This window comes from Danaus plexippus (assembly GCF_018135715.1).
Source record: "Danaus plexippus chromosome 9 unlocalized genomic scaffold, MEX_DaPlex mxdp_26, whole genome shotgun sequence".
NCBI classification, from domain to species: Eukaryota; Metazoa; Arthropoda; class Insecta; order Lepidoptera; family Nymphalidae; genus Danaus; species Danaus plexippus.
This window is the reverse complement of record NW_026869848.1, coordinates 3,355,495-3,379,079: the sequence shown is the minus strand read 5'-3', so window position 1 is coordinate 3,379,079 and position 23,585 is coordinate 3,355,495. Positions and strand designations below refer to the sequence as shown.

At 31.5% G+C, this 23,585-nt stretch overlaps 2 protein-coding genes and 1 long non-coding RNA gene across 4 annotated transcripts in view; 1 reads left to right on the top strand and 2 right to left on the bottom strand.

Annotated features, from left to right (window-relative positions):
* On the top strand, nt 1-7,865 carry LOC116767233 (troponin C, isoallergen Bla g 6.0301-like). 2 transcript variants are annotated; one of them, XM_032657477.2, is made up of 6 exons: nt 1-148; nt 2,304-2,334; nt 6,673-6,816; nt 6,960-7,079; nt 7,317-7,448; nt 7,599-7,865. In XM_032657477.2, exons 1-6 carry the CDS (start codon nt 125-127, stop codon nt 7,625-7,627), a joined length of 480 nt encoding a protein of 159 aa, XP_032513368.1. In that variant the 5' UTR covers nt 1-124; the 3' UTR covers nt 7,628-7,865. The 2 variants fall into 2 exon arrangements, with proteins under 2 accessions (XP_032513368.1, XP_061383366.1); XM_061527382.1 differs by lacking the exons at nt 1-148; nt 2,304-2,334 and adding an exon at nt 6,451-6,588.
* Nucleotides 7,866-8,124: 259 nt separating this feature from the next.
* The window catches only part of LOC116767232 (BMP-binding endothelial regulator protein), a 33,459-nt gene continuing 17,998 nt past the window's right edge, over nt 8,125-23,585 (bottom strand). The window contains exons 4-8 of the mRNA XM_032657476.2: nt 15,458-15,728; nt 11,751-11,960; nt 11,374-11,621; nt 10,123-11,267; nt 8,125-10,043 (exon numbers count right to left, since the gene is read on the bottom strand). Coding sequence (XP_032513367.1) covers nt 10,176-11,267; nt 11,374-11,621; nt 11,751-11,960; nt 15,458-15,728 — 1,821 coding nt within the window. The 3' untranslated portion in view covers nt 8,125-10,043; nt 10,123-10,175. The remainder of the gene's footprint in view (nt 10,044-10,122; nt 11,268-11,373; nt 11,622-11,750; nt 11,961-15,457; nt 15,729-23,585) is intronic.
* On the bottom strand, nt 19,091-20,430 carry LOC133320147 (uncharacterized). The gene is made up of 2 exons (XR_009753595.1): nt 20,225-20,430; nt 19,091-19,942 (listed from the first exon to the last, which is right to left on the bottom strand). It is a non-coding gene; the product is annotated as an uncharacterized LOC133320147 (long non-coding RNA).

Here is a 23,585-nt window from a genome sequence, read left to right as displayed (position 1 = left end):
TTTATGTGAAAGCATATGAAAGGCCACACTCGTAAAGCAGCAGAAATAACCCTGGTCGCTGGAATCATCAGAATCGCGGTCAGTCGTGTTGTGCGTCTCACAGTGCTAACTAGTGACATCAAACATGGTTCTGGACACAGAAGACTGGGTAGGTAGAAGTTTCTAGAAAAAAGAACCAGTTAAAGTAACCATCGAAGTTTCTCTGATTTCTCCATTTACATATACACTCATACTGATACGCCATATACGAATATGTTGTAGCGTATGATTCATTAACTCAAATAATTTAAAGTGCTGAGAGGCTAATCAATCAATGTGTCCGAAATAAAGGTGTCGTGTTAGCATCCGCGCTACTCCGTGTAACTATTCAAATAAATCAAAGCCGCGTATATACAGGCTGTTTATTTTATGCATTCAAATAAATAAATAATTATTAATGTAACATTAATACTAATTATTTATTGACAGAAATAATTGTATAATAAATAAATATTCATTACTGAATCGTAAACGAAAAACTACGCACAGACATTTTGTACCTGTTGCCATTGGAGAAGAGGTAGATATAAAAAAAATAGAAAAACAAGTAAAAAATTTTTGTTGATGTTGTGCAGTGATGCATAAATACAAAAATTTCTTTTTCAAGACAATAATTTCAATTTTAATCTCATTCAGTAGCCCAAGAGATATAACCCTGTTAACGACTACTTATTCCAATATGGTAAATCATTGTGATACCCATATCATGTTACAGTCTTAGGTTTTAAAACATCTTTGGAGGAATCCGAGGCAAAACCAATGAGTCTATTTTAGTTTGAATTGCACGTAAAATAAATTTATTACGCGCACAAACGCTTGCGTCCACGAAAATTAGCCTTTACGATCTACATATATATTTTATATTCTTTGGGATTCGGGAATCGAAATAAACAGGGATTGAAATATAAGTTAATTAGAAACAACATTAAATAAAATAATGAGTGTACAAGACATTATTGTTGGACGAAGCGTTTCAGAAATGAATTCGCCCTTACAAAATATTTATTTCTTAATATAAGACCAAGTATCAACTAAGCAAAACATTTTGTTACGTAGATATTAGGTACTACTGTACCAACAATTATTTTGTAAATGATAGTGAAACCTTAAAGCACTTTTCATATCCGTTGAATGTCGATAAACTCAAATATTTGCTGAAAGGTTTTTCTAGTTTTCTCAAATCCCGTCGGACTCATAAGATGAAGTTAGGTTAAAGGTATTAAATAAGTTTTCATGCAAACCGACTGAATTATGAATTGTATTGTTAAAAATGTCGGAAGATTGTTAATTGTACCAGGAATTTTGCTAGTCCTAATTACGTTATATGTATTTGCTAATTAGCCGGGTTATAAATCAGACCGAGTGCAGTAAAGAAAATTTATATGTTGATATATTTATTACTGCCATCAAATTGGCTAAAACTCAGAACAATAACTAAATCATAGAAATAGTCTAGTCTAGAATTCTCATTGTAATGTGGTTTGAGAGTTTGAAGTTAATAGTCCAATGAGTATATCTATGAAAATAAAAAAATACAGACAAATTAATAACCTCCCCGTTTTATTGAAGTCATTTAAAAATAACGTTAGTTTTTCTATCCTAATTTGTATATAATTTACTGTCAAACACACTGTGAGAAGTTAAAAACTTTTAAATTTTGTTTCTAATAGGACTTATTTTCAATATATAAGTTATTGGAGTACTTTTTGGTTACTTTTTTATGTATTGTTGTTAAAGCAGCGTTCCAATTGTATTGTTAGCTATGATTATTTAATCATAACTCCGCCCAAGACTGTACCTAAATAAAAAAAATCAACTGTAAAGCCGAGTAGGAGCTACTTATTTGGGCTTAAATGTTTGTTTGTTTGTATTTTATTTCTATTGTATTATGGTTGTTACAGCAGTACCGTGTGAAACATCTTTTGTAGATCATTTCGTATAAATCTTGTAAATGTAAAGTCAATACAAAAATAAGTTCTTCCGATGAAGATTAACTAATTACTTACAGATATTCCTTGTGTGAATTACTTTGATCACGATGAATACTTCTAAAAAATGCCTCTTAATATTTACTCCGTTAAAAATTTGTATATTTACATAGTAAGAAAGTTTTCAGTTATGATGTTTGCAATAATTAATCTACGTTGTAATGAATAGCACAATGTTATTATTCGGAGTATTCTTTACTGGCAAAATGTTTTCGTGTATTCGTGTAGTTTAAGATCCAAAAAATTGCATTTTTAATTCTTGTTCTCTTTCTACAGGCTGATGAGCTCCCAGCAGAACAAATTGCCGGTAAGTAAGGAATTTATTAAAATTAACTTAATAAATATAATATTTCAGAAGACTGGAAATTTATTAAGATTTTTTTAAATATGGAAATACAGAAATAGATATCGTGGAAAAAAGTTACAATATTTTTAATACAAGTAATCGTTATTTTTTTATTTTTGTTACATACCTACTTACATAATAATGATTTCGAAAATTGATATACATACGTATGTACATAATTTCGGAATTATAAATAAATAATAGAGTATGAACATATACTATGATAACATCTTATAATGTTTACTTTCTTAAATAAAGAAAAATCTCAAATTTTCTATTGGCTTAAAGCCAGGAACACGATGGAGGCCTGACTTCATAAATTTAACGGACACGGGCACCGTGTAATAAATATATTCTTCCAAAATGTTGTGTGGGTTTAATTAATGATACAGAAATAACTTTTGAAACAACTGAAATTGGGCGTGGCTGGTGCTTATAGAACAATGATAGTAGTTCCGATTAATTAAAAAAATAAGGTCAATAATGTTCATAGAAAAATAAAGACTTATTTATTAATAAACCGAAAACTAACCGGTTAACCTAAACTGATACAGGTATAGTTTGATTTTAAAACTAATATTTTTTTAAGTTGAATTTAGAATTAGAAATCATACAGTTTTGTAAACACACACACACACGCACATATTTATATATAAATGTTATGTATTAATTCATAATTAATTAGTCTAATGACAACTTAAGTTTGTTTATTCTTACGATACATCTATTAATACAAGAAGTCATGTCTGACAAACTGCATGAATTAGCATCATAAATACAATCGATGTTTAGACTAGAGTTTTATTATTTAATACATGAATAATTCGTTCATGAAATATTACTTTAAGAAGTGGGAATTAGAGGTATAATTACAACAACCTAATAAGACGCTTAGGCCTATATCCAGAACTATAATAACATAAATACTTTTTAGAACGTACTTAGAAGGTAACCCTAGAAGGTTCCTTTCAAATTTTATTAGGTAGATAGAGGAGTTTGGACGGTAAAGGTGAGTGTTTAACGCGCATTAGACAGGTCCCCTTAAACTTACACCTATAAGGTCGCGAATCCCAGACACTGTTAAAGATCCTCTCCCTGCAACGTGTTAGACCCGACACCCGCTCTGTGAATCCATGAATGTTGAAAACTTTCGTCTCGTTTTTATTAATAATTAATACACTACTTGAAAAATACGTATAGTTATGAAACCTTAAAATCTCGTATATTTTGTTTAATTTTAACCAAAATTTATATTCTCGTTTTATCACCGTTAATACAGTGACAGGATGATTTGTGAAAAACACTGAAATTTAATTCTCTTGCTGAAAACGACACGCGACTCGTAAAGAAACAGATAGACCAACTGTCGGCCTGCTGATTGACGGCTGCTAACATATTCCGCTGCCCTTTACAAAAACATATTTATAAATAAAGTTTATACGAAATCACTTCAAACAAGAGTGAATTATGTGGAACATCTGTTTGATTTTTTTTTAAATGGGTTATTATATTTTATTAATTCAAAATTTTTAAATAGAATAGATTTTTATTTATTTTTAATGCCTCGTGAAATATCGTCCGATAGTTCACGGATATATTGTGGGGCTTAATGTAGCTATATATATTTTTAATTTTAGATTGTCTTTTTCAAAGCTTGTTTAAAAGCTATTTCATTTTACGAGTAACTCAAATCTTGCCAGTAGTACCGTAGAAATTGACAAAACTCACTTTAATATTAAAAAGAAAAAATTAAATTTTAGCTTTCTTTAACTATTTTCTCTAGTTTCCATGTTTATTCAATATAAATAAAGTAACCGATTGGTTAACATTAGGTGTTTGTTATTATGAAAAACATAAGCCGGCCGGTTAAGGCCGCTAACATGGAAACGCTTGGATTAAAGCCAACGACGCTTGGACGTTTGATTGTTGGTTTATTTTTATTTCAATATAATAATTTCGATAACCTGAGATACAACTACCCAATGGGCGTGTTTTAACACAAAATAAAGGCACACAAACTAGAAAAAAAATATTTAAAATTACAAAAAAGAGAATTTATAAAAGTGAAATATAAAATCATAGAAGCTTTTGTTTATAATTGAGATAGATTAAAAATGTTGGCATTTGAATGAACAACTGTGAACTTACCTCCTTACATTGTGAGCAATGTATTTTTTCATAAATACTTGCATTACATTACAGTAGTAAGGTAACCTATGTTAATAATTGAATGATGAACGGATAAATCTTCGTATGTTGAGCTAAGTATAAAGACTTGCAAAAGTTCTACAACACGTTAGTATTTCTGAATATATGTGTAAAAACTGGAATTTAAAAAAATCTCAGTTATATTTTGCACAATATTAAAAAATACAATTAGAGGGAGTTGCTTCTACGAGGTTTATATACTCTAGATATGAATTTACTGTGTGATGTATAAAAAAGAAAATATACACAAAACCATATAAAATAAGACAGTTTATAAACTTCATACTCTTCGTCCTCAACTGACTGTTTAAAAACTTCGAAGATATCAACCGTTGTAAAACTGCTTGTTAATGTGGTTTTTTTATTAAACTGCCAACGTTATTAAGGAAGTAATTAAATTAAACATAAAAATATCTTAGATAGCGATACATAGATAATTGTAAATATCATAACTGACGCAATGTCCTCATTTCGAAAGACCGTGAGAGATCGTAGGATGATAATTAATAAATAGCTAAAATCTAGAAAAAAAAAGCAATAAAACGGCAATAGTCTTTGAGACAACTGCCAAGACATTTTGATGATTAAAATTAACAACTTTGAGCTGGTGAAAATAAAAAAAAAGTGTTTTTAAAACTAGCTGCCAAACTATTATGGAACAGGTGCACCTATACGCTATGAACATGGATTTTATGTAACATCCTGAAGGGATGAATAAAAATATATATACTCTGTCATATATTTTTAAATGAAAAAATAAAAAAGTTTTGTTAGTTTTTAAAAAATAATAGTAATTTATTACTGATAGTGAAAAGTTTGTACTCATTTTCATTAATTGTGGACTAAATGTAGTTATAATTTTCAATTACGTAATTATTATCGATTAACTTAAATTTAAGCAATTCTTAACCAAATGTATTTTAACGATTTCTTGGGGAAATATTATATTCATATTTACCATTTTATATTTACTCAACAAAAAGGTGTAATTATCAAAATGTTTACGTCTTATCTGATGCCAAGAAAAAAAACTGGCGGACTGTCAAAAATAATAAACTTTTTTTTATGAAATATGAGATTGATAGCCATCTTAATAGTTGATTCTAATCAGTATTTAAATATTATACATTTTTCTAATAGAAGTATCTGTGGGTTACGTCAATTCAATGAGTCAAGTATTTAAAATGTAAAAGATGAGAGCGATATATCCTTCATCTGTATCATTAAAACTTCGAAAGAGTTTATATCAGTAAAGTAAATACTGAACTTATTCTAAATTTACGTAAAATAATGACGCACATTCCGAAATATAGCACACACAGGAAAATAACTGTAAAATTTTATTGCTATGGTCGTTCGCCAGAGTATGTCATGTAACCTTCATGGGATATAAAATTACTCATATTCATAATTTAATTTCCCTTCATCTTTCACACTATTTTTAATATAAAGTCGGTGTTCCAGTTTCTAAATATAAAAAGGAAACAGCCACGTCTGGCTCCACGACTGTTGTAGAGTTGTCATTTAAATTTGTTTCATTTACAACACGTAAGAATTATTTAATAGCACAACAATAATATAAGAAAGGGTTACAGTCTCCTCGCTTGGCAAGAGTGCGGGTCAAATTACTATGCTTCTTTTCTAAGCATCTATTATTATGATAATTTCGGAATTGGTAATAAAAAGGTTTGATTACATCGAAAACATAGAAATGAGTATATGATTTCATAAATATGTAATTGTTCAAGTAGAATTACTTAATATCTCTAAAAATTTTAGAACATAAGCACAACACTACAGCACCAAAATAGCTGTGTTGCACAACATATTTGCACTGCATCTAGGTGCATTGAACTGCTGATCTAATCCCACTGCAGCCGGGCTAACGATCAGTTCAACTGCTTTAATTACCGGTGAAAGACAAGAGTCTAGTTTTAGTATTTAATTTTAAAGTCAAGCATTTATTAAGGATTAGTAATTGTGCCATGAGTGCACTTAACGTTGAGGGTATGAGTGCTTGTAACGCAATTATTGATTCATAATTTATTACGTAACCATTTGGTTTTCTTAACTAGAGCCAATTTGTTGCAGTTCTTCGCAAAGCGTTCGATGGCTTCGACCACAACCGCTCGGGCAGTATCCCATGTGACTTCGTCGCTGACATCCTTCGAATGATGGGGCAGCCCTTTAACAAGAAGATCCTTGAGGAACTCATCGAAGAAGTTGACGCTGACAGTAAGTCTACGTTCAAGATTTTTAACTTTATATATGACATATCCATCTTTTACAAACGACATTTGATATAAGTTTCATATAAAAAAGTTCACTAAGCTAGGGTGCAGTACTTAATATTTAGTAATTCCTATTTTATTTCATAGAGTCTGGTCGTCTGGAGTTCCCTGAATTCGTAACACTGGCCGCCAAATTCATCGTAGAAGAAGACGCTGAAGCCATGCAAAAGGAACTCAGGGAAGCATTCAGATTATACGACAAAGAAGGTCTGTAATGTTTAAAATATTTATTTTTAACTTAATTTACTATTTAGCTGCTTATATTTAAATAGCCCACGAAAGTATATGAAGCTTAACTAATTACTTACAGATTTTGTGTCGAATATACGTGTAACGAAATCTTTTCGTTTTAATTTTTTGTTTAATTTTTAGCTTGTAACAGGAGCACGTAACATCTACTTTAGAATGCGTTATCATATATGTATAAACTGTTTCTTACATCAGGCAATGGTTACATTCCCACATCGAGCCTGCGTGAGATCCTGCGAGAACTGGACGAGCAGCTCACAGACGACGAGCTAGACGGTCTCATCCAAGAGATCGACACTGACGGCAGCGGTACCGTGGACTTCGATGGTAACACTACAATAACTCTTATATGATGGGACATTAGAAACTTTTGAACATTTCTATTAATTTAATAAATTACAGAACCTTTTAAAACTTTTGTTTTTACTTCTGTTGACATGTTTATTTATATGTATAATGTATTTTTATTTTTTACAGAGTTCATGGAGATGATGACTGGGGAATAAATATATTTATTACAATGCTTTTTATACTTTAATATAAGGCTATATTTATGTTATATATATACTCGTTGAAACTCTCTGAAAAATGATATATAAAATAAAATATTCACATGATTTGTCTATAAAGTCTAAAGTGCTGTTCTTTGTACAAATAATCTTTGGTTCACATTTACCGAATGTGTGTGACTGTATAATGTTAATGTTACTTCTACTTTATTAATAAAACTTTTACTATACTAAATTATGTTTAATTTAGTACAAATAACTAAACAGATAAGTTGAAATACTGAAATACAAAGACAATGATAATAAATTCGCTGTTTTTAAATCGGACGCCAAATTGTCCTAGATTATTTTGATGGCATGAAACACCCGAGTTTGGATCACAGCCAAACCCAAGTAATGGGTCTATCGAATGTTATCTTGCTATTAATATAAATGTTACATCTCTACAGCATTTTTACGTTATAGAAATAAATAAATAAAAAAAAAAAACTAAATTAGTATATCTCATTTATTATTAGTTTTATCTTTGATCGTTGAATGTTTCTTTTCAGCCACAGCGACGTGTCTCAATTACTTCTATAAGCTGTTGTTATATCGAGTACAATAAATATATGTTTATTAAACGACTAAGTACGTGGTATACAATAGTTATTGAAGATGTCAACGTGTATGTATATTTCGTGCATCGAAATCTTTCACACAGATAATCATAAAATTCTAGCATAATATGTAAAAGTGTGATTTAAATACACATAAAAAAAAAAACTAAGAGAGCAATTGTTACATAAAAAAGCACCTACGCTGAAAGAAATGCTCAAAGTGAAAAAAAACCGTTTTGTTTCATACATTAATAACATGTATCTTTAATATGGCGAAAATTGTTGTCTTATTCTAAAATAATATAATTTCAAATAACTTACTTAAAAGCCTACATAAAACGTAGACCCCTATAAAATAATAATGAGAAATTAAGATAACGGGAATGCAAATAAAAATTTCATAAAAAAATGATTAGAAATTGCTAACATCCAAAGTTTTGGTTATAAATAGAATCACTTTCCCCAAAAAAAAATAACTAATTAATTTCCTGTTAAAATTATATAAAATTTCAGAATATTTAGATACATACAAAATGGAAATTAATTTGACAACCAGTACTATAGTAAGCCATTCGCGTTAACCTCATTTCTGTAAATTTTGTTTAAAATCACCAAAATTATATACATGCAAAAATTTTGGACCATCGTATAAATCCAAGTACCTACTAGTTATTTTTAGCGAAAGCTACATACCATACATTCAATTCATTTTTAAAAGTTTACTGGTACTGTATTTTGTTTGTTTTTATCAAGAGGTTTTATTTAAGGCCGAGATACATCTGTATAGTTGAAATACGTAAATTAATGCACAAGGCGGAAAATTAAAAAATAAACACATAATCAAACCGTAACCTTAATTGCACTTTGAACTCTGAAAGTATATAAAATTCTAGTTAATAAAGTTTGGCAAATCTCAACTGCGTCAGTTTAAGATCTCAAGACGATTTAATGGCACATTGCGTTTGTTTTGAAGACATAAAAATAGGGCAGAGCACACAACGCGGGTAATAACGCACAACTTTATAACTCAAAGTCAAAATTAAAATTCATTGGTAACGCAAAATAACAACTAAATTAAAAGTGAAGTCTTATAATAACATTACTAAACAATAATCGTACAAGTATAGTGGAATAGATTGAATTATGTAGTCATAAATTATTTGTTAATATTAGGAATATTCGCTCGTCCAAACGTATACATTTCATTTATAACGAACGAGCCATTCTCCGAGACAACGTTGAATTAGACTTCGTATCAATATTTACAAGATGCATTTAATCTCGTTAGCTTCTTGGCTTCAGATAGATCTAATATTTTGTAAACAACTATCTACATATGAGATCTTTATTTGAACTACGTTATCAAACGTCTTCTGAAGTCACATTCAAAGCCTATTATCACATTTTGTTTAAGTGTTTTGAATACAAAGTTTTATATAAAAAATCCTCTACCACGTTAAGAAGAGGTACTTTTTATTAGCCATAATATGACCAAGACGGTCTAAAATAAAATATTGTAAGTTCATGTTAGAAAAATACATTGCTGTTAAAACAGTGAATTTGTATTAATTTTGCAACCAGACATAATTAATAAATCACTATAAACAAAAAGCAATAAACGTCAATGCTGGTCGTCTTGCGAGGTAAACGTATGCTATAAGTGGATTATACAATGTAATATACAATAGCTCGTTTAATTAACTACAAGTAGCTTTATGAATACTGTTCATGTAAATAGATCTTTATTCTTAAAATCTTCATTCCTTTTAGGAGCAATCCATGTTATATCCAATTTCAACTCATCCCGTTACATACTGGAAAGAGAATGTAATATATATATTTTTGCATGGTAATAAAATTGGTATTTGCATATTAACAAAATTATATATTCACCTCACACTTCTAGACATGAAGGGTTGACTAGTAATTGTGTTACCGCATATAGATTAATGTAGAATGGGAGGTGGAGGCCGGGAACGACTATTATTTCGCTTCGGTAAGAGACCCACGTCTAAGAAATTCTGATCTTTGGGCTTCGTGGAACGACCAAAGCCTTTGCGGCTTCGATTGAGCCAAGGAGGTGGGGGACCCTCACACCATGCAGCGCGAAGCCAATTTTGAGGTTCCGCTCCCACACGTGAACATTCTCTAGCATAAGCTCTATATGCAGCACAATGACACCGAACACCCGTACAACTACACGCATCTAGGAGACACGCTTCCTTATAATTGTGGGGATTTACTTTGGCACTACAAGCTGAGAACGCATCATGGCGATCAAATGCTCGACATAGACGCCTGACTTTAGTAAGTTTCGATTGTCGACATCTCGAAATTCCATAAGGTCTTTCTTGTCGTCTTGTACAAGCTCGATGACCTCCCACGCGCCAAGACGATCCGAACTTCCAAGTATCATTTAATAGTCTTCCATCACGAGTTCTCATGTCATCCCTGGCTACTGAATTAAAATTACCACATAGACCACAGAGCTTGCCTTTATACGAACTTGAAACAGTAACTTCCAAAAATCCATCACCATCCCACAACATTTGCACTCCAATATCGGATTTTAGTAATACCGATCCGTTACTGCGATCTATCTCAGCTATTCCTTTTACTATATGTGGAAGACTTATTCTCTTTCCATTAACTTTGATACGCATCTTTTTACCCATATTGATTTTTGTTGACCCTATGCGAAGGGTGGCAGTACGTGTCCACGAGGAATGTGATGTATTTCTGGAATCATTGGATATTCTGATTGAAAATGTGTGATTTTTGCAATCGGATACCAATTGATATTTGCAAGATCCTTGAAAACTATAAAATTTTCCATCGAATGTTTTATAGTGTGGATCTCCAAATACAGTGCATATTCCGTCTATATCGACGCATTTTGAACAGCACTGTCCCGGCAACTGACGAAGAATCTGATCCGGCGAGCAGCTTAATACTGGGCATCGCTCCATGGCACAACGTGGTTCTCCTCCATGACACTCGCAGGATTTACAAGCATCTAATTGCCACGTTTCTCCGTCCTGAAATTTATAAATTCAAAGTTTTAATCTTCAAAGCTAAATCCCTTTGTCTGACTCAAAGCTGCGACGTATGTGCAGGACGAAATACATATTTTCTTATTTATACCTGATATTTTTTTCCCCCAATGACACATGCTTCTTTCGCTTCTTCAATTTGTGGACATTCGGGACAGCATTTCCCGGGGGCCGGTGGTAAAGCACGGGCTCCGCATGTTAGCACTGGGCATGTGTGACGCGAGCACACCGCCGTACCATTCATGCACATACAGTCCGTGCAAGGATCCACTCGAAATGGGATCGAATTGAGGTGATATTCCTTTCCAATTATACACGGTTTCTGAGCAAATCCCGAAACTATAATGGATATGACAAAATATTTAATAAAATTCTCAAATAATTTTTATTCGCGATTCGGGAAAATATCTATAAGAATTATTTTATTACATTTTTTGGTTATTTATTTAAATAACCACCAAAACTTACTTGGAAGAATTTTATCAGCTGTTGGATGAGAACATCGGGGACAGCATTCCCCAATTGGAGTATACTGCTGCGAAATAACACACGGAAGCACTGGACAAGCTTTCTTTGTACAGGATAAGGCACCCCGCATACATCGACACGATAAACATGGCTCTTCTGGTATCCGAACATCGCGGCCTTCCCAAACTCTTTGGCCATTTATGATACATTCTGAAAATATAATAAATATAAATTAATTACGTATATAGTAATGAAATTGTAGCAACATTCTATTTGAATGTTTAATAATCTTTGTTGATACGGCAACGAGACAAACTCTTCCTTCTTTAGTAACGACAAAACGCAAGTTCCATAAATTATTGCAACCGAGCGATGAATCAATCAAATCGTAATGAATGAGTTGAAGGCACAACCGCACACGAAGTGCACCACAACATGACCGTCGATCACGCTCCTTATCTCCGCAATGACTACTTTATTACTTAGACCATATACGTTTGTTCAACAATCCTATGATAATATCGTTGACAGTTGGTAACATTTTTATTTATCTTCATAATACACAAGTTTTTTATAACACTAATAAACATTTTTCGTTTTTGTAGAAGAAAATGGTCATTGCTGTAGTTCATCGGCTAAAAGTGTGTAGTCATACACTTAATGCTTACGGACAACATCACTAAATAATATGATTGATGCAATGCAGCACTCAAACTCCGAACAAAAACGACAAGCTGCATCTGACTGACAAACTGACGATTCTTTTGTAGATGCCTCTTACGTTCAATACATAAAGCATGAAGTCTATACTTAAAACGTATGCATTAATTTATCTCACGTATCGCTTGTTAATGGTAAAGCCGAAATCATGAATGAAACAAAATACATTTTTTTTGTGTCATGAATATACGAGTGCATTTTAAAATACGCAATAAGTTAATTGAACACAACGTGCAATCCATAAACGAAATGACAATTGGTTTGTAAGCTGGTGTTGGGGAGATATTCATTGTAAAATATAATACAATGTCTGTACTGATGGCGTTGTTTGCTATACTTATGTAACCTCCATGAAATATGCATTACACGTATCCAGCGTATATCACAAGCTAATTATTTTAATTTCTCCAGCCGTCGCAGACATGGCCAATAATAACGATAGCACTTGAAACGTTGGAAGAATTTAGATGAGTAAGCTTTTGTTTATGTTGAAATGGAATTGTGAGCTTTTGAATTTTCAACAATGACATAGAAAAAATACCTGTAGGTATTCTTTATCTTATTCTGCTCAGAATTTTGATGTGTTTGTAAGGATATTGGTATTTAAAAATTGCTAAAACAAAAGAATTTCAAACATACCATCATGCAATATCGTATCAAATAATAAGAACAAAGAGAACCGACTAACATATTCATTGAATAAAAAATATATAGCGTCATGAACTTCGAATATTTTACAATTAACACAAAACAATGAAAACTTTGCTTATATTATTATTTACTCTGTATATTATTTATCAATATCGTAAAATACAAAAGTTCTGTAAAACTTTAAAATAAATTGCATCTCTTAAAAACAGATACAAATTTATATAAATACGTGGATGACATTTAATAAGGCTAGAAATCCATTTGTGTTCATAATGCATTTTCGCTCGGTCCCAAAACAAAAAAGGGGACTCTGATAAGGCTGTAATCGTGAACGAATGAGACATAAAAGAAGCAAAAAGCTTAATGCACCGTTGGGACCGTAAAACAAACATGGACTGGGCACACCTCGGTTCCCGCCAGCCAGCCAGACGTCGGTCGCTTTGAGCCACACAAAAACCAACCGACTCAACCTTTTAAGTAGGTTGTTAACTTTTTGATTTATGGTCAATAATAGAGACGCAAACGCCGTGGGAGACTTTCCGACCATTACAAATATATATAATTTTTACGAACCCCCGTGAACATAATGAGATGTTATTTTGTTAGGACATAGGTAGGAAATCATTCCTTTTGTCTTACGTGTTTAGTATGAAGATACATGTACCAATCGCCGCGATGAGCGAATTCTGTTGGGTGGTCCTTACAACAATTGTGTTTGTGGTCGGAGATTCAAATATTAGACTTATTAGTTACAAAAGAAATCAAGGACTCTCTACACATATATAATCGTGAGGTATATTATATACTAATGTATGCCTTAATTCTTTAATATACATAGATAAAAGTAGACATATATAAATGGGCTAGTTTGGCAACTCGATGTCGTCCTTCCCATTTTACGTGATCATCATAACTTTAGCTGTAATATTGCAATACGAAATTATAATAACTACTTTAAAGAAATTCTGTAAAAAAAGTTTAAAGAACTTAATTTTTAAATTTAACAACAAATGCATTACATTGTCGATGACTGTTACATAAAAATGCGAATTTGTAAAAGACATCGTTTTTTCTCAAGGGCATTAAGATAATGAACTACAGTAGTTGTTACAATACTATAAAACACCACATGAATACTAACACATCGTCAGAGAAACATGGTGGACATAAATATAATCACAAGCAACAATTGATTCTAAACACATATCGTACCAAATACAAATATGTACAAAGTCTTTTTGCTGTTATAAATAGTTCATTTTGGTGGCCGATAATAGTCATGACAGTAATATGTATGGTTGAGCCGGTTGTTTTATTATGGTCGACTTTACCATTGTCTGAGAGTACGTTACGCTACTGCGCAATGTTTTGTGTTATGCTATTGTCAACGGCGTGTGGGCGAATCGCGGCCACCTCGGAACAAAGCTTTATCTTAAGGCTTACGAATATATAACGCAATGCATCAAGAAATAAATCACGATGATGTAAAATATAAACAACAAAAAACCACGCTATAACGCACGTGAACCTTTAATTAAATACCGTAGCTTAATACAATTGGCGCTCAGTGTTTTGTTACGTACAAAAAGGTCATGAAATTATTTAATAATTCAACAGCCTAAAGTCCAAGAAACCCTTAGATATTCTTGACCATTGGTTAATGAATAAAATATACAGGCAATAAAATGATAGTTTGGAATGTGTCGGCTATTTTCAAAAAGCAATTTTGTGCCGTCATCTCAAAAATTATTATTATTTGATTTTGAATTAATAAACTTGTTAGTTTGGAAGCGGACGTAAATTGCTTGGCTTTTTGGTTTTATTAAGTTTGCCTGTCGGCTTGTGTTTGTTTTTGAATGGGATTATAGGGTTTTTTTGCGGCGTGTCCGTCTGGGTGGGCGCTCTCCGAGACAAGGCTGCGCCAGCGCTGGAGCAATTATATACGTTATTCCTTGAATATATCCTCAATCGCAGTGGAAAAACGCAGCGTGAAATAGGGAGAGCATTCTTTTAAATTACTTTATTTGTATTTATTATTCTTTCAGACATTTTATTGCTTCATGTATAAATAGCAGCCAACAAAGTACAATAAAAGTAAAATCAAAGTGCCAGTGTTAGGTACGTTTTTTTTGTTGCAAAATATATATACATATGAAAAACTATAATGCCAATAAGCCACACAAGTATTTTTTTAATCGATGTCCTGAGTTAGCAGAAATGCGTTTAATATTATTGTTAACTAGAAATAGTTGTCTTAAATTACAAAATAAGGTAATCGATAAATTTAATAATAATTAAGTAAATTTTCTATTTTATACAATCAAAATTTAAAATACCTTCACAAACTGGGCAGTTATAATGTGTATGCCTCTGATGCTTCGGATTATCGCAGGGCGCGTAGCACTCTGGTCGTGAGATGGTGACCACGCCTGCTTCGCAGCGAAGCAATTTTCCATCTTCGTTCCACTCAGTGTGCGAAGAATGCTCTGTCCCGTTGTACCAACAACCCTTACATCTTGCGCAGCAACCTTCACGTGGCATGATGACAGCGCAGTCTTCCATCAAACCGCACTTTTCAGCACCCTTAAAGCAGTCCACAAACCCGTTCTGTAAAAGATCATTAAAAAAAATTAAAAACTGTTATGATTCACCTAGATTCATCTTATCTAAAACACAGTCCCATCTTAAAACTGTACTATAGACATGTACGTGTTTATTTCATATATTTTTATCTTCCTCATTACTTTGTAAATATTGTGAACACACTTAATAAAAGACTATATGACTTGAATAATCGTTTCATCATCATCACTCAGCCATGGACTTCCATCGCTGACTGTAGACCTAGTAATAAATGATTACTTATAAGTAAAAGAAAATGGACTGCATGCGAACGAAAATGTATATATTCGAATATGTATATAAATAGTTAATATTTATTACGACACGGAAATATTTTTGATGCATTTTTTTTTCCTTGTTTACTTTTGTAACAGAACGAGTCGCTAATGTATAATAAAATAATAATTTAAAGACTGTTATATTTTTATTAGGATAAAACATTTTTAAGTACCTACAAAATAAATAATTATGACTTGATAATAGCACTTTTCGGTCTATCAATTCCATGTAATTAATTTTAATAATGTCAGGTTTTTTTTTTCTTATTTATTATTATTAATAGTAATAGGAAGATTTTAGTTGTCAGTTAGATAGTTTGTTCATTTTATCTTATTCGGACAATCTCAATTTGTTTGCAGATCAATATTTCACTAGCCACCTAATTAGCGAAATGAAATGCCATACGCTGATAGACTTATCGCTATTTACGGTCGGTAGGGACAGTATAATAAAATTACATGTCTATTATACATTTAATATATTCTCATCTTGACATATTGTAATAATAATTTTAACAATATCAATAGCAAAATTAATATTGCAATGCAATAAATTATAACGTTACCCATAAAGCTACATATGTGATAGAATATTTTCAACTTAAAAATACTAAATAAATATATACAAACATAATATTTAAATGTATAATGAATATTATTATAGTTCAAATATTTGATGCCAAAGTATATTATTGTCACGAAAACGTTTATTTAATATTTGAAGGACGGAAATTTGTTAAAAACATCTTCGTCGTCAAACGTGATTAATATTAGTATTTAATATTGACACAGATCTGTACACTATCAGAAACATTTTAGCACCAAACATAGTGCCTAATTTGTATGTTGGCTTCATGGGGCTGGCCACTTGGTAACAAAGTACGTGACTCTGTGACGTATTCCCTTAAACACACCATAAACGGATGGTTTAATTTATTTAGTCTGGCTTCTATATATTCGCGTGTCTGGCCTCAGAATGAGAGCGAAGTTTTATGATATCGCTTTAAAACTCCATTAATAACGTACTCTCTTGGAATTGTAATAAATTAAATAAGCCTACTTCTTCTGAACAAAATGCCAAAAAGTTGTATATTGTTTTTATTATAGAAATATGTAAATAAAGAGTCGTAATAGAATTCGAGTTTTATGTGATGCTAGCGGTACTTCGTACTTACAGTGTCTTAGTGTAGACACACCTCTGGTGTTTTATTAAATGAGTGCGGGTCTGCTCACTTTTATGTGCGCTACATTATAATAAATAATAGCCAGTCGACAGACTTAACTACATTTATTTTTAGCTAACGTAAATATTTCTCTATTAGATGTTCACTTCAAAGAGCCGCTTTAAAAATTCGGTTAAAGTAATGAAAAACAATAAACATTAAGGTAGGCATCTAACCTCGTATGTAATAGAAATTTACAAGAAGATAAATATTGTGGTTGAAATAGAAAAACCGTGTTAAAGAGATTATATCAGAGTTTAGAATTATATAAACATAGAAACGTATTAAAATATACATAAGAACTTTATGAGATCTTGAAAAGTTTATATTTTCAGTACATTTTGTTGATACTAATTTTCCCTCCATCATTCATAGAACCGAGTACATTTTTTTTGAATCCATACAACATCAAGGAATTCATATTGTCGGGCGTTCCATAGTCACAGGCGATCTAGAACCCTTAAGCCTCCGAAGACACTTGGCTTCCCGTTGTGTGTTCTGTTGTTTGAAAATAAACATTGTATTTGTTTTGTTTGTACAGAAAGTATGAACATTTGTCTTTACCAAATTATCCTAGAATCGGTTCCAAACGATCCATAGCTTAGAATTAGTTAAAGCGTGACTTAGCCAATTAATTAATGTTTATAACTTACTGCCAAGACCATGTTACATAAAGGAATAATAACGATGAAGGAAATATAATATTATTATATGAAAAATAACTAAATAAATTTACTATATTTTTACATCTTTTAAATTAAGGAAAATCATTGCATTATTCACAATAGTCTTTTTTCTTTGTTTAAGGTGCAGCCATTAAATCAAATTACTATATTTATTTAAGTCTTTATTAGCACAAAATAAAGAAATAATAAAACAGAAAAAAATCTTTACTGTGATAAACAAAAAGCGGTCTCATTGCTAACTAGCAATCTGTTTTAAACAATCTAAGTACTTAAGGAGATGCTAGACTATAACTCTCATTCAAATTTTCAAAAAAAATGTTTTCCTATATATATTATCAACGCAGTGATACATCTGAATCATGACACAGTAGCTTTTTTCCACTTCCAAGATACTTCTTAATTTTGATTGATAATTCTGTATTACGATTCATACTCAAGTCATGTTAATATAAACAATTGTATATATAATACAATGAACACGCGTTTTCTTGTGTATGAAAAACTTGATAGTGTATTTAAAAACACAGACCAAATAACAGGTGAATAGATTATTGTAATAAGATGCAATAAAAAGAACAAAAATATTCTAGTAAAAATAAAATGCTTTCATTATTAAAACCCTTTACGGAAAAAATTGTTTTTAAGTATACACAAAAATCTACAACAATCGTTTTATAGCTTCTAAATCGACGAATTTAGAAGTTATAAAATTTGATGATAATCTAAAGGTTTTAAATACAAAACCGTTATTTTCATTAATCATCGATTTATTCCTGTAAAATAAATTTCACCGATCAATTCGAACCTTATAATTTTATTACAACGATCAATTTAATTGCTTTGTATGACCATACAACGTTATGTATAATAAAAAAACGCTTTGACGCTTAATATAAATAAGTTTATAATCAATACTGGTGAAGAATATTACGCAGTCATTTTCCATTTACTTGTCACCTTTCACTGGATCGCTTTATTTTAATGTTACAAATTAAGATGACGTTTCTAGCTCTGAAGCAGGCATTATTAAAGTGACACAAGCTGATAGATAACATGTAAAATATATTTATTTTCAATGACAATAATTAAATGAGTCTTAATCTTATGCATATTATAAGAACTTGCAATACTCGATTAATAATCGATTTGTTTCTTTTGTAGATTTTGTTTCGCTCGTTACATAATATTTGTTATAATGTTCTATGCTTATTTTCTACCTTAAATAAGTTTGAAAGAACTGTTACATACATTTGTTCTTGAAATACAAGCTTGAAACAACTTCCCCTTTGAAAGGAAGGACTAAGGCTATGTATTAATTTAATATGTTAAACACAATACTATCTACGGTTTCATAAAAATTTTTATAGTTCTAAACTAAGAAACTTCCAAGTAAATCAAATCACAAGATCGCATTTAAAATATTATGAAAATTCTTCGTATCTATTCGGTACTGTATAATAGGTATGTTCCTCTTAAAATAATATTTTCATGTATCTTATACATAAGTCTGTAATAAATCTGTATTAGGATCGCAAAATTAAACAACTCATTAAAAAAGTCTTCTTCACGAACAAACAACAATCATTCAGCGCGTATAGCAATTAAATGTGAAAATATTGACATTTCTTGGAATACAAACGTAATTGAATACATTCTTTTCATTCCTTTATTTGTTCGCCGAACAAATCAAGCTATTTTTATTATTTCTCTCACAACAGATAATAAGAAACGATAAACGCTTCGAGATAGAACACGTAATGTTTATAGAATTTTCAACTAGTCATAAAAGTAACACAAATTTTATATCAAAAGTCATTACGTTGCTATTAAATTATTCGTTATGTCTAAGTGTTATATTTATATAGGTACCATTATTGTATATTTGATGAAGAAATTTAAATTTGAATGTGACAAATTCGGCGACCGTTACTCATTTCCTGTAGTATTGATAACTCGTCCCGAAATTCCAGACTTCCTATATTTTGCGCAATCTGTCATGTACTTCCCGCTTCCTAAAACGCATTCATTTTTAGCGATTAATTTAATTTTGATACCCATTCATTAATACATATATCGTAATAGCCATTAGTTTTATTTTGTAGTATTAATATTTAAAATTAGAAACAAATATTTCAAGTAGAACTTATAAAGACTTGAAATTCATAAATAAACAACAATTACAATTAAGCTTTTGATAAATATAAATCTTCGTCATCAATTTGTGTTCGAACGGCGAGTACGAATGGGATCCCACAGAGCTTAGAGGCGTATTATAAATATTTAGTAAACGTTACCAGCTTAACACTTCTATGCGTATAAATCGTGGACGTTAACATAATATTCGTTTTTAAATGTGCTTTATCTCCTAATTTACATAATAGATTCGCGCAAAGCACAGACAGCTCGGAGACATCACTTCGCATTCTCTATGAGGTGACCGCTCTATTACACCACTTGATTCCGAATACCAAATAAAATACACCATTTCTATCTACCGTCCACTGATATCCGATTTTGTTTTATAATTTTGTGGCACAATAAAATTTTATGTGTAGTCGTTGGATTTTATTGAGGAAAGTTTGATTGCAGTATAACTTCACCTAGATGCTTTCGAGTTACAAACATAATACCTAAAACAATAAAACGCCGCTGTACTCCTTGTTTATGGAACATTTATACATCTATGGTTAGTATTTATGTCTCAATAAATACGTATGAAAATATAACATGGTAATTATCGGAACAAAGGGCAGATGTAGCTAATTATAATAATCGTTATTATAACGCAACTATCATCATTTAATAACTAACGGATGGTTGAGATGATAAAATAATAAATAAATTATCATCTATACGAGTATTAATACCATTTCTATGAATGCGCACGATAATCTGAAAAGCACAAATAAATACTATAATATAAAAGTATTTATACCTCCGTCAGCTTTATAAGATATCTGATGCAATGATCTATGTGTATAACTTATATAAATAAATTAAATTTAAAGTTGTGTCTATTAGAAGAATACGATTTTCACATGCATTATACTGAGTATATACCTATAGTCAATAATCATAATGTGACGACTGAGAAGTAAATATGTAATTCGAATACGTATATAAAATATAAATGCCTTGTTGCTGTAATTATTTGCTATTAAATGGATGTATCCTAATGTAATTATATCTAGTCAAGCGAGCAGGGGGAAGGTCGATTGTATTGTGGGCGGCGTTAACAGGCTGTAGTGCCATCGACGACACGAACCCCTTCTGTTCTACATCCGCTTCAGAGTTAATAAAAATCAGCTTACACCTTCGTATATTTATACTTCGCTAGAATATCACCATATCAATATTATAGTTGGAATTCCTAATATAAGTCTCGCTTTTGTCTTGCTATAGCGGAATTTACAGGTACAATATGATATGGATACCAAAAATTCACATTGAAAAACGGAATTATGAAATAAAAGAATAACAACAAATCCGTAAAACTTCGGCATGTTGCCATGCGGATGTAACGTATCGAAGGAGTAATTAAAAACGTATGTATTTAGATTCTAAACGAACGCGGCTGTAGATACACGGTAATGCGTTTCGTGACGAAAGTTTTCGGCCTATACCAAAAATATGTTAATAATAATTAAATAAAAGGTTTTTGCATCATAGCAAAACATAACAATAATATGTTTTATGTGTGGCAAGTAAAAAATACATGCTAGAAGAACCGGTGCGACCGCATACCATGCGCGCGCTCGCGGCAAGGCCTCGCCGGCACCTGTGCTCTCCAATCACCCACTTTCACACCACCGACCACCGGCAAGATGGCACCACTCGAAATACTACCATCAAATTCGTACTTGCCATCAAGTTTATCACGAAGTTGCTATATGATACAAGTGGCTTAACGCTACAAGACGATGTCTATTTTAGTGATTTGGAAACATATATATATGTATAATTTATAACCCAGTACTTAAAATATTTAACAGTAGTTTTATCAAGATAATACTTTCAGTCTATTGTATAAAGATTAAAGGGGTTTTTGAGCAGAATGTAAAATAATGCATTTTGTATGGGCGATTAAGGGTATCGGGTGGTATAGGGTGCAGCGTATTGTGCTGTTGCTCAAAATATTCGTATTTCATGTAGCATGGCAAGTACCTCTCAGATTCCTTGTTGCAAGTCAGAGCCAGTCGACCATTAGAGGTACTTGACCCAGCAATTTTCTTGTAACTATAAAGTACAATTTATGAGATATTAATAGCCTGAACGGCCAAGATAAAAATAAGACCTCGTAACGTATTTTATTATTTACAAGACGTTTACTGTTCTTACACAAAATGTCAATAGATTATCATATCTCATAAAGTCACATTAACATGGGTCTATTTTTGTTACTTTCCATAGGACGTTTCTATTTTGCATTCAATAACACATATTTTTTTAAACAGTAATACTGACATTAAAAAGTTTACCACGGAAAGTTTCATCTTTGCTTCGATAATTGACACCGATCATTAAATACGGCGGTGCGCGGTAGCAGCGAGATGCTATCAATCGCTACTGAGCTGTGTTGAATAAAAAGGCTAATGGCACCCTCGGGTCAAACTGACTCCAATAATATGGGCAGCCATTTCAAATAATGGGCGATGTCCAAAAATTACTAATTAAATATTGATAAAATATATCCTACAAATTATTTCTTCCAAAGAATGTCGCTCAGGATATTATCCTGCGGTTATGTGGCACGCGACAAAAAGATCATTAGGTAAGCAAATGTATATTTTAATACAGAATAAGCGATAAATCTCGCGATGGGCTTTCGAATTCCGCGCAAGTCATCCGACGAGGTGAGATCGGCTGGGAAATACCACACACATATGCGTACCAAGGTGTACAACCTTACTTACATACATACTGATGGCGTGTCAGACGTGCCAACTATGCCGTGATAACGTTATATCATTTTTACGACTAGTACACATTCCAAAACACAGTAACCAATACGGATATCGACCTTCAATTATATTGCAAAAGTCTTCAATTGAATATCACTGATGCATGGGACATATGTAGATAGCGACTTTCTGTCTCCTATAATTATCTATGGGACCTGCGCATAATCATGGCTTACAACCGAACAATCACTATCACTACATAATTTCGTCATGTTTATGTCTTGGCCATACTTTCACATCCGTGCTCTTGTACCGTTATTGCTGTGCGAAGGATTGCTTTAATCTTAATAAAATTATGTAATTTTAATTTAATTACTTTCGGTAGCAACATAATTCGTTTTCTTTTTCGATTTTATATGCGATATTTGTCTCGGACTACATTATCTTTATTTCAGCAATATCTTTGAGGGTTGAATTTTAATTTGTTTACATATACAGATTTCATTTAGGTTGGGCTTTACAAAAAATGATTTAATAAGAATTCAATTAATTGCCAAAAAAATTAAGAAGGTTTGTTTAACCATGCTTTGAAGTCATATAATGATACAAGGAAATTTTTCTGGTAAATATTAAATTATATCTAAGATTAATATAAAATCTTCGATTAATATTTATTTATATTGCTACAATTATTGGGGCTCGATGAGGAAACCAATGAAGTAAAAAGTAACTACAATTAAGATAGTCAAATACA

What these genes read in the sequence shown, in the direction of transcription:
- LOC116767233 (XM_032657477.2), top strand. Translation starts at nt 125, where the DNA reads ATGGTTCTGGACACAGAAGACTGG. An exon ending in TTCTGGACACAGAAGACTGG is followed by an intron (nt 149 to 2,303) that starts GTAGGTAGAAGT and finishes CTCTTTCTACAG; the next exon opens with GCTGATGAGCTCCCAGCAGA. An exon ending in CGGTACCGTGGACTTCGATG is followed by an intron (nt 7,449 to 7,598) that starts GTAACACTACAA and finishes TATTTTTTACAG; the next exon opens with AGTTCATGGAGATGATGACT.